Source organism: Struthio camelus, chromosome Z, assembly GCF_040807025.1.
Source record: "Struthio camelus isolate bStrCam1 chromosome Z, bStrCam1.hap1, whole genome shotgun sequence".
NCBI classification, from domain to species: domain Eukaryota; kingdom Metazoa; phylum Chordata; class Aves; order Struthioniformes; family Struthionidae; genus Struthio; species Struthio camelus.
In genome coordinates, this window is record NC_090982.1 from 75,636,395 (window position 1) to 75,651,215 (window position 14,821).

At 41.4% G+C, this 14,821-nt stretch overlaps 1 protein-coding gene across 2 annotated transcripts; it reads right to left on the reverse strand.

The window, feature by feature from the left end:
- Positions 1 to 367: 367 nt before the first annotated feature.
- On the reverse strand, positions 368 to 13,676 carry LOC138064856 (dnaJ homolog subfamily C member 21-like). Of its 2 annotated transcripts, none has more exons than XM_068929084.1 (12): positions 13,264 to 13,676; positions 12,538 to 12,631; positions 11,392 to 11,515; positions 10,376 to 10,498; positions 6,952 to 7,256; positions 5,568 to 5,722; positions 5,130 to 5,232; positions 4,736 to 4,894; positions 4,223 to 4,262; positions 2,105 to 2,295; positions 1,600 to 1,675; positions 368 to 861 (listed from the first exon to the last, which is right to left on the reverse strand). In XM_068929084.1, the coding sequence occupies exons 1-12, from the start codon at positions 13,358 to 13,360 to the stop codon at positions 697 to 699; spliced, it is 1,632 nt and encodes a 543-aa protein (XP_068785185.1). In that variant the 5' UTR covers positions 13,361 to 13,676; the 3' UTR covers positions 368 to 696. The 2 variants fall into 2 exon arrangements, with proteins under 2 accessions (XP_068785185.1, XP_068785186.1); XM_068929085.1 differs by having other exon boundaries at positions 1,600 to 1,672; positions 13,264 to 13,653.
- Positions 13,677 to 14,821: the final 1,145 nt, after the last annotated feature.

The window sequence follows — 14,821 nt, forward strand, 5'->3', positions numbered from 1 at the left end:
CTATTTCAGAGTTGGGCATTATGCATATATGTTCCTAGGGATGTTCTTCATGCATGCAAATCACTTGTGAATAATTGCATTGAATTTCAGTTGTCATTCATTTTTCCCCCCTTCACTTAGTCTAGTAATGTTCCTCCATAGGATTTTTTTTTCCCAACTCTCTGCAGGTGCTCGTAGAAAATCAGTGGAGAACGTCAAAAATATGATTAACCAACCTTATCATCGTGCTAGTATTTCTCTCTAAGTAATTTGAAAGGTGATGTGCTTGTAGATAGTAGAAAAGCCCTTTTTTCCTTTTCTTGTTTGTATATGATCAAAGCAGTACAGTCCATCCTTTAACTTAAAACCAGTTTAAAAAAAAGCAACATAAGTGTTAAAATAATTTATTTCCTCTGACTGGGTACTGTATCCATGCAAGGTGACTGCCTTTGGGTTTACCCGTTTCCTCTGTCACCACCACAACTTGAAAGCTGCTGGGATGGTAGATCAAATTCAGCCATTGAAGAAAGGCTAGTACAAACAAAAGAAAGCACGGGTTGCTTCACAATATAATGTTCCTTTTGTTGCATCTTCTTTTTTTCCCCAAAATTAGAAGTAGCCTTCTCCGTTTAACTCTGAATACAGGAAATCCACACCTTTCAATTCTGAGAGAGTTTTCACATCCAATTCTGAAGACTGTCACTGTAACACAAAGTTCTATCTGTTTTTACGTTTTTCTTTTTTGTTTCTGGTGGGTACGGCTCCGTTTACAGCTGGTGCTTGTGTTGCTTTTGCATGACCTGTGGCTTTTAGGTGTTCAAATAGTTTATTCCGAGATGGAAACGCACAGTTGCAGGTTACACAATGGATGGGAACTTCACTCTACAAGGATGGGGAAAAAAAAAAAAAAGCTTCACATTAGTATAGGCTATCTAATAAATACACCAGTTTGTGGTATGCAGCTTCTCTTGAACAGCTTAGTATTCACATTTTCTTGCCTGTTTCTATAATGGATATCAGATTACTGATTAACACATAAAAAACAAAAAACTAACAATCCACAAATATGACTTCTTAAAACATTAAGGAGTGCCAAGTAGATCCAAGAACAGAGACAGAAGCCTTGCAAATCTAACTCCTTTTAAGATAAAGAATAGTTCAGATCTTACCTGACTAAAGACTATATTTCTTCATACTTCTTTGGGCTGTGAGATTTACCGAATTAAATATGTCTTAGTTGTAGTATTACCGGGTTTTGCTCCTTTGAGGAAGTATCGATATTGGAAGAGATTCAAAATGGTACTGCCTGTCACCTGCTTGATGACAACAGCTCTGTCTTCAGTGTGTTTAATTTAATTGTTTTGAACTGCCTTGGTGAGACTCATGGAGGCAGAACACTAGGACTGCATTTCAGTAGTGAGAGCACTGCTACTTTTCCCTGAAAAGATGCAAGCTAATGTTCCGGTCTCCTAAATTCTAATGTACCTGTTTAAAACTATTATTAAAAAAATAAACCAAAAACCTTACACAGAATTTGTGGACTGAGGGTGATCAAACCAACAACTCTGATTTTAATGTTACGCTATTTAGAAACCGGTGATTTTAAGTAATTTGACATACCATTGTTGGGTGCTCTGAAGATGCCTTAGCAGACTTTTTTGCATCCTTGGCTTTTTTCCCTTTAGGCTTAGTACTGCTGACACACAAAGAGAAACCAAGATCAGTGTAGCACAGGAACGTTCAAGATAATATTTTAAGAGCTTTTGATTGCTTTCAGTCAGTGTCTCTGCTTCTTCCCCCCACCTTCCTTCACATAACAGGTCATAAGTGTTTCCACCAAAACCAGAGCAATTTCATTTAGACTATCAATTGTGGATTGCAGGATTTAGCTAGATGATGAATCAACTACTAGTAAATGATGTGGCAGCAACTGGTAGTCACAAGACATTTGCAAATTAGGCTCTAACATTCCTTGTTTAGTACTATATTTATTCAACTCTATTGATTTAACGGAATAGCCTCCAGTTCACTCTGTTGAGAAAACTTAGACTTGTGTGACAGTATCAAACAAGGCATGGAATCACATAGTCACTGTTATATTACAAGCCAGTGCAAAGGGAATTACCTTTTCACTTCACTCTTTGCTTCGTTCACTTGGCTGACATCCTCTGTAGCACTTGTTTCCTCTGATACAGCTTGTCTTTGGCCATCATTTACTAGCTCCTCTGCTGAGCCATTGTCCTTGTCTGCACTGGGCGCCTCCTTTTGTTCAGCTGCTTCTTCATCAGCACTTTTGTCAAGAGAGTCCTCGTAAGTCTGTCCAAACAGAAGAAATGTAAATTAACTGCTCTAAGATAATCAGCAATTATGTTTATAATAGTCATTTACTTCACCCAGGAGGAGGTGGGGGAAAAACCACACACAAAGCTATCAATCAACCCTGTAATTTTATGCTGTGTTTTCACTGACACCTCAATTATCTTCGTTTGAAAGGTGCGGGCACCTGTGATGAAGGGAAGAATCAGTATAGAAACACCATTAACATGTAGCCTCTAGGACTATGGAAGAGGACAGTGACAGTAGCTTTTAATTATACGCTGGGCTCATACTGTTCTGGCTACCATTTCACATTATAAAATAATGGTTTTGATTATAACTTTGCCAAACGTTAGTCGTTTGGACTACAGTTTTCTGTGCTGCACATCTGCATTACGACACTGAAGCCAAAATAACTCAGCTGACTGAGGCGACATAAACATGCTGTATTCTCCCTCTTCCTCCCCCGTATTAAAAAACACCAGTAACCTTTCCCATGGGCTGAAGCATGGTGAGTGTTAGCCTCAGGACATGAAGTTTGGCAAAAAGTCAACCCCCGGGCATGTGTGAAGCAAAACAGCTCAGCTCCTAAAGGCAGGATAACAAGATGGACATAACACTATCTTCATGTAACTGTATCTCCTCTAGTATCTTTTGCAGCGTTACAACTGTCTGGCAAAATTTGGCTAAGCTACCAACCTCGAGAAAAACAAAACACTAGAGTTGACATGTGCTCAGTAGAAGCTTGGTAGAGGATGGAAGTTAAGTTTCTACAAGAGTCTCTCCACACTAAAAACGTTCCAGCTCATGCTATGTGAGATGCCACCCACGTTCTGGGCTGCAGAAGACCTCGTAATAGAACTGTTGGCAGGGAGACAAGTCCCCCACACGCAACCTATACTGCAAGGACAAGACTTTCTGATTGTAACTGAGGGGACAAGAGTTGGACAGGAAGCTGACGGGCGGGATGGAAACAAGCAGGTAGAGCAACTATGCAAAACCAAGAAAAGTGGAAGCAAGAAAAATTTGCTTGCTTGAAAGTCTTGGAGGAGTATCTCAAGGACAAGAGATACTGATGGAGGAGAGGACAAAGAAAGAGAGCACAGGATAGGAGACTAGACGGTATAGGCTGGGGAAAGACATGAGACCTTGGGAAAGCATGGAGGATGCAAGACATGGTAAAGGGAGTTCCCTGGAACAACACCAGGAGTGGGTGATAAGTAAGGAAGAGGATTTGAATAGGATCAAGCTTAAGGAAACAAGGCAGAACAGTTTGCTCACTGGGGCACTCCTGCCACTCAAAAGCCTGAAACAGAGCTCACAGTTCTTGAGTCTCTCCCTGCTGCTGTCAGCGCAGATCTGTCGCATTACAGACAAACTCAGATCCTGGAGCCCAACAGACTGGCATTACCATTGTTTACAATTCAAGTGGTAGGGTGGAATGGATGTGTTGGTTCCAACAACTACACAGTATCAACATGTTACCTTTTAAGTTAGTGATTTACAGACAATAAATTATGATACCAAGTTAAGCAACCATAACACAGAAAATGAAAAGCAAACAGTTAAGCTGCTCATGCACTGAGACCACTGATTGTCTTTCTGATCAATTCTTTGCATTCTCCCCATCTGCCTGTTTCCACCTGTTCTCTTTTCCCTTGTGCATAAGCTTTTTGGAGCCAGCACCACATATTTTTCTGTTTCTACAGATCCTAACATAAATGAAGTCTATGATTATTATCATAAAATATTATGATAATAATATAATAAATCATTCATCAGTCAAGGATGAATTAAAAATATCTAAACACTTTCTAGAAGTTCTGTAGAATTTCAAATTCTCTTTTCAGGACACAAAAAGAGAAATTAGGAGACGACAAAACCAAGTTGTAAAGTTCCCTGAATTTCGTAATTTCTGACTCCATACCGTCATTGTTTTCTGTTTCTTTTTCTGCTTCTTGGAGAGCCTGTGAAGATAAAAATTTAAGATTACCTTTTTTTAAAAAAAAAAAAAAAACACACACACAAGTATACTTTTTAAAGAGGTGGCAAGTTATATTTTTGCAAGTCATTATAACACGAAATTAGGGGGAAGTAGCCACAACTAGAAAATGACTTGCTTTCTTCAAATCTATTTTCAATCACAGTCATTTTCTGTAACAAGTTCCTCTGGCTGAAAAATAACAACCATCATTAATATTCCTTAATATGTACTTTAAAAAGCAGGAAAAAAACAGGAGACTTATCCTACAGCATTTGAATCTAGCCATATTAGAAGCAGCATATCACTGGAACTCTAATACAAAGAAACATTTTAAATTGCACATTATGAGTTCCAACAAAAGTATAAATCCAACTAGAAGCCCTCACTGAGAGGTTCCAAGACTTATTACGTGATTGGTCACAATAATGTTATGCAAGTTAAAACAGCTTAAAATACTTGTGTTTGGGTGTCTCTTCTGTTTCTTCCTCCTCTTTGGTATTTATTCCATTTGCATCATCCAAAGATACAGAAAACTCTTCCTCTTCTTCCTCTAGTTGCTGCCGTAACAGCGCTACCATCTCTCGATGCTTCTTTGATTTTTCATGATTCTTCATGCTGTGAAGACCACCAGGGAGTTACTGCAAGTAGCTCTGAGAGAATATTGTTATATTTACACATAAATTAATAACAAACCCTTTATCCAACAGTACAAACACGGAAAATTCTGCCCTGACAGTGATGCCATCTCTACTGGAAGACACTGACCGTACGTGAAGATAAAGGGTCTTTCCCAAGATTTCCAGGAAAAAAAAAAAAGCAAAAAACAAAAACAAATTAAAAAAAAACTTACGCTTTCTCAGTTTTTAACAATTTGTCACAAGCAGGGCAGTAGAGATCATCAACACATTCTGCTTCTTCAGCCTCCTCACTCAACTTGTCTGAAGAGATGGGAACTGGAGAGAGAAAGTTAGATGAGTGATTTTGAAGTTAGCTGTTCTTAAAGCCCCAGCAAATAGTCACAACGTTGATACTCGACTTCTTTGGTATTACCACCATGCACTGGATCAAGATTATTTCACCAAACCATGTATTAGCATAAATCAGCAGCTGTATCTTGATGTCTTATGTGCAACGGAAAGTATCCAGAAGAGCCAGTACTCTAACTGGGCACACCTCCACTGAAGGCAGGAGAGTGGCACTACGTTTAGAACTGTGAATCTAGATCTCAAGGCTTTAAATGTAGTAAGCCGATACTCTAGCCACGACTCACTGTTGGTCTCACACATACCTTCTATTCCTTCTTTTATCTCGCGTTCTTCTAACTCATCTTCGTCATCTGATCCATCTCCAAATTCCTTTTCATATTGTGCCTCCATCTCTTGCAATTCTCTCTCCAAATCTGACATAGTTATCCAGCTCTGCTCTTTATACTGTTCAGCAAGCCTTTAAGTAGAATAATGCAGTAACTTCTACGTTTGTGTTTATGAGATGGGAATTACAAAAATAGTATTATTTAAAGGTCACTTGTTCATTTCAGGTGTTTTAGGAGGAAATTCCTGAACATGTTATGATGGAACAAACAATTGTTTGTAGAGCTTGGAAATTCGAGCAGTTAGTTTGTGATGTCAATGGGCACATCTACACTGCAAGTGAGGAGGTATTAACGTAGCTAGATCCTTCTTGAATTTCAGGCAGGAAATACTAGGCAGCATGGTACAAATATCAAATCGATAGCAGGAAAATCAGCTCAGTCCTAAAAGCAGTACAGCTTCATTTACCTATAGCGAGATCATAAACAGCACAGCAACATAAAAGCATAAGCACATTACCTCTCAACTCTATGCTATGGGAATGTACCAGCTCAGTTTTCCATACGCCGTGTGACCCAAGTTGCCCCTGCACTGGGTAGCTGAATTTCAGTCCAGCTAGCTCCTGGACTCAGAATTATGAAGCCATTTGCCAGTAAATGCATACCTCTTTGCTTCATTCCCTTCAGTAAAATAGATTTTTTTTTAAATGCAAGATGCAGTAAAAGTACATCTGCAAAACAAGTAAAGTATTTAAGCTCCTTCCTCCCATTTTCAGACACAAAGCTCTCCTCGTTTGAAGACCAAATTGTGCCTACACTGGGAGAATTCCACAAAATTTAAGCAGAGGAAGAGAATGAAGAATAAAAGCACAAAAGTCTACATTTTGTCAAATGAGAGGGTCCCTTCTGCCCAATCATAAGAAAAAGCAAAACTGAGTTCATTTTTTCTACTTCACTTTTTAGCAGGTAGGGTTCCAAGGCCACTTAAGCTCACCTAAGCCCAGGCTGTTACTGTTCTTTTTTCCCTTCGTTCTCTAACATCCATTTTTTGTTTTGAACCAATAAGGACCACGATTAAATCTTACTTCCCCAGGTAAGTAAAGGCGCACTGAATTCTGTGCTACTGCAACCAGTTACCTGCAGTGCACAGACTTAACTACACCCTGGTTATCTCAGGTACCTCTAGATATCAGTACAATGCAGATGCACTCAGCTTCAAAAATCTCAGACTTAAGACCAAAGTTAAAACAATTTTCAAGATGATTAAAAAAGCAAGTGCAGCTGCTATTAGAATCTAACTATTATAATCATCATGGATTGTTCTCCAAGCTTAAAGTAAAAGATTTGTTCTGCATGTACATACTTGGCTTGTTTGAGTTTCTGCTGCCTCCGAAACTCCTCTGCTTTCTTAGCTTTTTCTGCATTTTGTTCTTCCACAAGTTTTCTATGAGCCTGTACTCTTTTATCCCTTTTACGAATAAAAGCAACTAGCTGACGGACTAGTTCATTCCTCTCCTTCCTTGCTTTCTCTCTCGTTTTCTTGTTTTCTTTTTCCATAGCTCTTTTCTCCCAGCGGTTTGATGCTTGCCGTGTGTCATACTCTTCTTTCCAAGCAAAGTTTTTCTGAGTACAGAAACTCTGCCAATATGCATAGAAGGGGTGGACTACCTGTTGAAAAAAAAGATTTAAGTTAGTCATTTTATTAGGGAGGAGGGGAAAAAGGTACCAAATAATTTGGGGCTTTCGTAGTAGTTTTGTGTCTCCTATACAGGCCACAATTTTCTCCAAAGCACCAATAAATCACTAGAGGTTTCTCTAGACCTTCCTTAAAGTTTCAAACCATGGCAAGTCAACAACCTCGTCCACTAAACTGTTCCAAACTCCAATTTCCCATGAATTATCTCCTCTCAAGACTGAATTGGGCTAATGCTAGTGCCCAGCTACTTGACTTTGCTATACTTCTGTCTATCAAACTGAAAAGCACACCCAGAATCAGATATTCTGTCCACACGCAAGTGTCTGCCTGCATTACATAACAACCATCATACCAAGTTACACCACAGGTCATCCATACAGTTTCAAAATTGGCCAATAACCAACACAAAGAGAGCAACAAAACAGAAAGCAAGTAACAATGCTATTTCATCCCAGCATACTCTCTCTGCTACCAGAGCAAGAGAGAAAAAACTTTTTAACAGCCCTTGATAGATTTTTCTTTCCTTAATTTTTCTTTTTCTAACCCATATAAATCGTTGGCATCTAAAATATCCTTGAGCCATGTTTTGCACAGTTTAACTACAAGTTATGTGAAGACATGCTTACTTTTGTTTTGTTAGGAAATTATGAGACTACAAGTTAAAATGATATCCTCTAGCTCTCACGTTACAAGAAACTGAACAATTTTTCCTAATTCTCCTTCCTTTTGCTCATGAGTAAATACTGGATTAATAAAACGGCATAATGGTCATGTTCTGTTTTGTTCTCTATTCCTTGCCAAGTAACTCTTAGCAAACTGTATTTTGTATGTATAAGAAAGAGAAAAAATATCTCTAAACTCCTCTTTCTTATATTGTTTTCCTCGTTAAGCTGCATTTTCACAGCTTACCCCTCCATGCACTACCGCTTGCATTTCAGGATACATCACAGCAGCAGACGTCCAGGTTTTTAACCAAAGAGGTTACATTTTGCCTTTACTATCTCTTCTCCTTACATCATTGGTACTCATATGGGCTACAACCATCAGCCTCTCAACACTAATTTCTGATGGCCTACTTATATGCCAACGTTCATGACTGTAGCCTCTGGCAGGCAAGTTATTATGCAGTTTTTCCCTCTAGTATTACAAAAACTCAGCTACGTATATGCCCCCAATAATCTCACTGATGATAGCCTCTCTTTCTATTGCCTCAGATTTCTGCTCCAGAAAGGGATGTTTTCTGTCCAAGAGGATGCACATGGCCATGAACTGATGACAGGGATCATCCTCCCCTCTTACGAGCTGTGAGACTTTCCTCCTGCTCAGTGACTGCCTGAAATACAAGCACATCTCTGTCACCTTTCCACACAACAGTAAACCAGCTCTTGGTGCACTCCCAGCTGGATTTTGCTTTACTTACTACCTATAGTTAGAGCTGACTGCTTTTGTTTCAGCATCTAATTGACCTACATGTCTTCTCTTCTCCTGAAGTCTCGTTAAGTCACAGACTCAAAAACATTTTCATTGGTTGCCTGGTACTGATCAATCAGGTCACCTCTCAAACTTGTGAATAAGCTCAGTAGACCGGACTGGAGACTATTCATATCACAGATATTTAAGCCTCTAGATAATTTTTGTAGGTCCTTTCTAAAACTCTTTTCCCCTTCCCCACAATACTCCCACTGACTAGAGAAGTGGACACTGGAGTGCTGGAACCTCCCAACAGTTTAATCGCTGTTTCTGAATACAAGCAAACAGGGACGATGACTTTGAAATTTAAATTAGGGTATTTCCCTTGAAATACCCCCAAGAAGCACCTGCTCCTACTAAAAATGGTGAATGTTCTGCTTCCTTCTCCAATCAGTCTGACCAAGGCAGATGTTAAATCATGTTGGTGCTAGAATTTCAGCTATTTTTGTAGTTATTAGCTGACAGCATAAAAGCTATTTTTGGTCTATAATCATATCCATTCTGTGGCCTCTACACAAGCAGTTCCCAAAAAATGTTTCAAGCTCACTCCATCAAAAAACAGTTGTCAGCATTTTCAGAGACGCTAAATATTTTCTCCCTGGGAAAGATTTTAACTTGTTAAGCCATCCTAAAATTTTACATGAAATCCAAAGAACCATTCTGACATTTATTTCAGCTTGATTTGTAACTTTGTTTCAAACTCCAGCCAAGTTTCATACCACAGGAGTTTCTCAGATTAAGGTATACATCAATTACATTTCATAAATAACTAGTCATATAATACAATAATACTAAAAGTGCCATGGAGAAGTAGTATACTAGGAGAAATATTTAAGATCGCTGATGCTATTCAGTCATTCATTGGGACTATTTATATTCAACATAGAAACACTGGTAACCCTAAAAAAAAATTGCAAGATTGATAGACTACAACAAATAGTTGGTAAACCAGACGAGAAGAATTCAGGTCTGTCCCATTCATGTTCTTTTCTCACTTCCCTAAGGAAAGAACGTGATGGTCCTGTCACCTACGTTATTCTGTAGTAAGATTTAACTTCCAGAATATCTTAGTGGGAGCTCCCATTGTAGGTCAATCACCATGTCTCTCAGGTTCCGTAGTCTGCATTATGTAATGATGCATTTTAGTTTTCCTAAATGAGGCAAGATACTACTCATGTTGTTTAAACAGGAGGGGGGAAAAAAAAAAAGCACACACCACCGTGTTTCAATAGCCCTTTCTGTAAGGTATGTTGCATTAGAGCACCGGTAAACTATTCTCACTGAGAAGTCAAGAGAACATCTGTTCTTTTGCTTCTTAGGCTTTGCATAGCACTTAAATTTCATCGGCATAATTGATGGTTAGGCCTGTGAAATGCATGGTTTTGACAACTCACCACTAAAAGCCTGGCTAATAACGTAGTCCAACAGGAAATAACAATTTTGATTCATCTAAATATCATGAATCATAATTTGAACACTTCCTTTATAATAGTAATGGTCTACAGTAGTAGAAAATAGGACAGATATCTGGTTTTGTATTCAACTAAGGTCAGCAGGAGGCTTTTCTTTGATTTCAGTGTGACACATCTGTGTTACTTCTAGTTTTAACGCTTGCTCTTACCTTATCGTAGTCACTTTGGGAATATCCAAACGTAGGGAATTCTTCAGCATCTTCCTGGGTCATATATTCCATCTCTTCTTTTGCAATCTTTTCAAAAACTTGTCGATAGACTGTAAAGAATCCCTGAAAATAAAAAAACAACCTGTGACTCATTCTGCATGCTTCAATAGTAAGTGCGTAACTGCTCAGTTACTGCAGCGGATTTTAGAGAAATACTACAGTTTGCAACAGCAACTCTCAACCAGGGTACAGGCCTTGTAAGCACTTATGCTAGGTAATGAGACCCTTTCTGTTTATAATAAAGTTTCCGTTCTCTCCCGTGCCTTTTATTTCCATCTCCTTTGTCTATTACCTCTGCCTGTCTCTCACCAAGCACCTGTATTCAACTCAAAACAAAAAAAAGTATTTTTTGCAGCACGCTGAGGATGTGGATACATTTCTGGCTACATAGGACCAAGTTTTGAGGAAGGTCCAAATATGAAATTCACTATGAAGTACCCTATTTATATCTTTGCGTTTTAAATTATAATGTTACTAATTCATTACTACCGTAATAGCAGATAGGGATAGTCTCAGGAAGAGATATTTCTAACAACCTGAAGCTTTTAAAGTTACGATCAGTATCTTAAAATCCAACAGGAAATTAGACTGCAGCAAGCGTATCCTCCCCCTGCCCCATGCACTGCTATTATGTTGCTTTTCCTTAGCATGAGGCATTCCAGCTTTTTAAAGATATTGCTGAATAAGCACATAGTACTTACGGGAATGCTTCGCTATATAAAAGCATACACATATACTCTGTAATTGTATAGTATAGTTGAAAATCATGGCTAAGTAGTGTTCGACAATAAGCAGGAATTAAAACTTGATTAAACACCCAGTGTAGGTTTTGTCTTAGAGAGACATTATTACTATCAGTGTTCAATATTTCTATGAATAGCTTTTCAACATTAAGTGAACGTTGACATATTTCATGAGATTTAAACTGATTCATTAAAGATGAATTAGTTCATTACCTTTTCATCATCTCCAAATCCAGAGTAACAGCTAACAGTGAAGTAATGCAGCAGATCTAAACTATCATCTTGATAGTCTCCATCAACTCCTCCTTTCAGCAGAGCTTCCCTATGATTATCATACCTACAAAAATTCAAAGCATCAAGGATGTAAATGACACAGAATATTCCCAATACCCTTTTGGATAAGAGATACCTAACACAGTACTTGTATAACTTCAGCATATAGCTTATCCCAGTGTCTGGAATTCATGTCTCATGTACAACATCTTCAGAGAGGTAAAAAACAAACACACACCAGAAAAACCCCACAGGGGCAAGATGTTTCAATAAGTTTTCAGAAATTGGTACGACATTACCCAAACCATCCAATACTTACGCAAACCCCAAACTGTAAATTAGCATATGAAAAGTGAATAACAGTACTTTCCTTTCAAGAAGGACAAAGCTGGTACAGGTGTTCTCAGCGGCATAACTGGTACATGATTTCAGCATATTTGAAAGACAAGTTGCACAGAACATTTAAAGTAACATAATCTCCTAAAAGGAAATATTTGTGCACGTTTCAAATTAGAATTGTTACAGAAACCTGACTACCAACGTGGCAGAGTATATGTTATTAAGGCATGTTATCTGCAGCAATAGATAACAGCATATTAAACACTTGTATTTAGCCATTGCTGTGCTGCCTTTTTCCCCTAAAGGCAGCTCCTGAACAGGGTGGCTCAGACTGCAGTGATACCACACGAACGGAGGGATACCCGTGCTAGTAAGCAAACTATCTCCCACTGTGGAAGAAACAAACTGAGGCCAACACTGTCACGTCACCCAGACGGCCACCCAACACCATCTCACAAGAGAACGGTGAGAAAGATGTGGGCCCATAGCTGTGTCTCCCCAGGACGCTACTCTCCAAGTCGCTCCTTCTTCAAGTTTCTGAGGCAGGCAGTACATGTTGCACGGCTCTCGACCGCTTAAAAGTCTGGAGTAAAGCACTAGGAAGGCTGACCACACCTGCTATAGAGGCTCTATTCAGACTACCAGCCAAACCAAATCTGAAGTGAATTCAAAAACAGACCGGGTTAAGATAGAAATGAGAACATGAGGGAGTCTTTTTAAGTCTACTATGAGAGAAATATTACTAACCAGGCTCTTTCCTGTGGGTCACTGAGAACATCATATGCTGCTTGGATTAACTTGAACTGTTCTGCTGCTTCTTCAGCATTCTCTAGGTTTTTATCTGCAAGAAAAGTTATTAAGTTTTAAATAATCTAGAAAAATAATAGCACCACCTATCACAACTGTTTAAGAAACGTCAAAAGTATCAAGCCAGAAGTGCAGCTCAAGATAATACACCAAGATAATTACCAGAGGACAGCTGACAGAGCCCTCTCCCAACTGCCTCCCAGACCCCTGCTCACGGGGCAGGTCTGTTTGAACAGACCCAGAGCACAAGGAAACAGCTAAAAGAGCACAGCATAAAAACAAAACAAAACCAGGCTGGCAAAATCTGCGAGGCTTCAAGAGTGCTTTCCCTCCCCGGTCAAAAGAGAGTTTCTCCATCTCAAAGTAACGCTGCAGAAGGGAGCGGGAAGACAGCTACGGACACGTTTTCCTCCGACCCTCCGCAGGGCCGGGCTACGGAGCGGCCCCGAGGGGGCCGCGGGGCCGACGAGGGGCCAACACCTCCCGCCGCGCAGAGGGCAGGCGGCGGCCGCCCGGCCCGGCGCGGAGCGCAGCGCAGCACCCCGCTAGGGCCCTGCCACCCTCCCGCGGGCCCTCCCCGCCCCGGTCGGAGCCAGCAGGCCGGGCCCCCTCCCCTCAGGCCCGCGGCCAGGCCGGGCCTGCGGAGCGCGGAAGGCGCAGCCGTACCCGGGTGCCAGCGCAGCGCCAGCCGCCGGTACGCCCGCTTCAGGTCCTCGTCGGCGGCGTCGCGCTTCACGCCCAGCACCTCGTAGTGGCACCTCATGGCGGCAGCGGCGGGGTCACGGCGCGGAGCGGAGCGCGCCGGCACCGCGTGCGGGCAGCGCCGGCCGGCAACGCAGCGAGGGCAGCGGCCGGAGGAGGAGCCGGCCGCCGCGGCGCAGCCATAAGGAGCCCGAGCCGCCGCCGCCGCCGCCTCCCCCCGCCGGGCGGAGCCAGGCGAGCGGAGGCGGAGGCGGAGGCGGGGGGGCGCTCCGCGTGAGGGGGGAAGCGGCGGCGGGGAGTAATGCTGTGGGCCGCGAGGGCCCCGCCGGAGCCGCTGCAGGGCGCGAGGTTCCCGCGAGAGCCGTTGAAGCCGTCGCAGGGCGCGAGGGCCCCGCCGGAACCGTTGAAGCCGTCGCAGGGCGCGAGGGCCCCGCCGGAGCCGTTGCAGGGCGGGAGGGAGCTGCCAGCAGGGCTGCGGTTCTGTACAGGTGGGAGGGAAGAGCTGTAGGTACGCGGGTGCTGTCCCCTCTCGAGAAGATGGACTACGTTAGTGAGATTTTATTAAACGAGAAAATGGGCAGAGGAAAGGATTTTAGCCTGCGGCAGAGGGGAAGGAAATACGTGCAGTAATACTGTGGGGAAGGGCGATGTAAAAGCCCTGCTAGTCACTTCGCCGTCACGCTTCTGCTCTAGCAGGCCAGCTCCAGCACCTGGCTGCTCCTGCTGAATTTCCAGTTTCTTACTGTGCAGGGTTGTAGGTCTAGAAGAAACAAGGGGATGCTACCTTCTTTGTTAGGAAGGTGGCAATAATGCCCGATTTTGCTTTTATGCACATCTGATCTAAAAAACAAGACTTAAACTACATAAATATAGCAAACTGAAAGAAGAGGTTACCGTTTTTGTAAGAACAGAGCAAAGGAAGTTATCTGCATGTTAAGTGCCTAAAAGCACGGATTCTGTTATACACAATCAGTGCCTTTAAGCACTGTTGCTATAACAGAATGACAGGGAATTCTACTTCAAGCTAATGTAGGCATATGATTTTAGTACTCCAAATCATAGGCAGCAATGTACCTTTTACCTTTGGGAAACATGCAGTGAATTTGGAATAAAGGCCTGCTTCTCCCCCATAAGCATGTTTCAGGTCCCAAGAACCTGACTAGGAGCTCAAACAGACAAGAGTGTCAGCTTTTCTACTATTACTTAAAAAAAAAAGGGGGGGGGGCAACCAACCAGCTGTAACCCTTTCCATTTCCTAGGGATTACAGAGTGTAGTAAGAAATAGCCCCCAAAAAGAGAGATAAGTCCTATAAAGCTGCAACTTTAAAATGGATTATCTAATGCTGAAAAGCACTAGGAAAGCTGAATTCTGAACTCTGGCTAATGATGAGCACCAAAGACCACCTGGTTATTTTTATTCCTTGTATGTGTTAGTGAGTTGTTTCCTAGAGCCATTCAGGTGTAAAAGATCAGTTCTCAAAAGCATAAATATTTGGAATTTCTTATTTCAGCTTCCCTCTTG

Coding starts and splice junctions, on each gene's coding strand:
- LOC138064856 (XM_068929084.1), bottom strand. CDS start 13,360: ATGAGGTGCCACTACGAGGTGCTGGGCGTGAAGCGCGACGCCGCCGAC. Junction 5,723..6,951: donor CAGAAACTCAAACAAGCCAA/GTATGTACATGC, acceptor TTCTACTTAAAG/GCTTGCTGAACAGTATAAAG. Junction 862..1,599: donor CTTCAGAGCACCCAACAATG/GTATGTCAAATT, acceptor CCATCCTTGTAG/AGTGAAGTTCCCATCCATTG.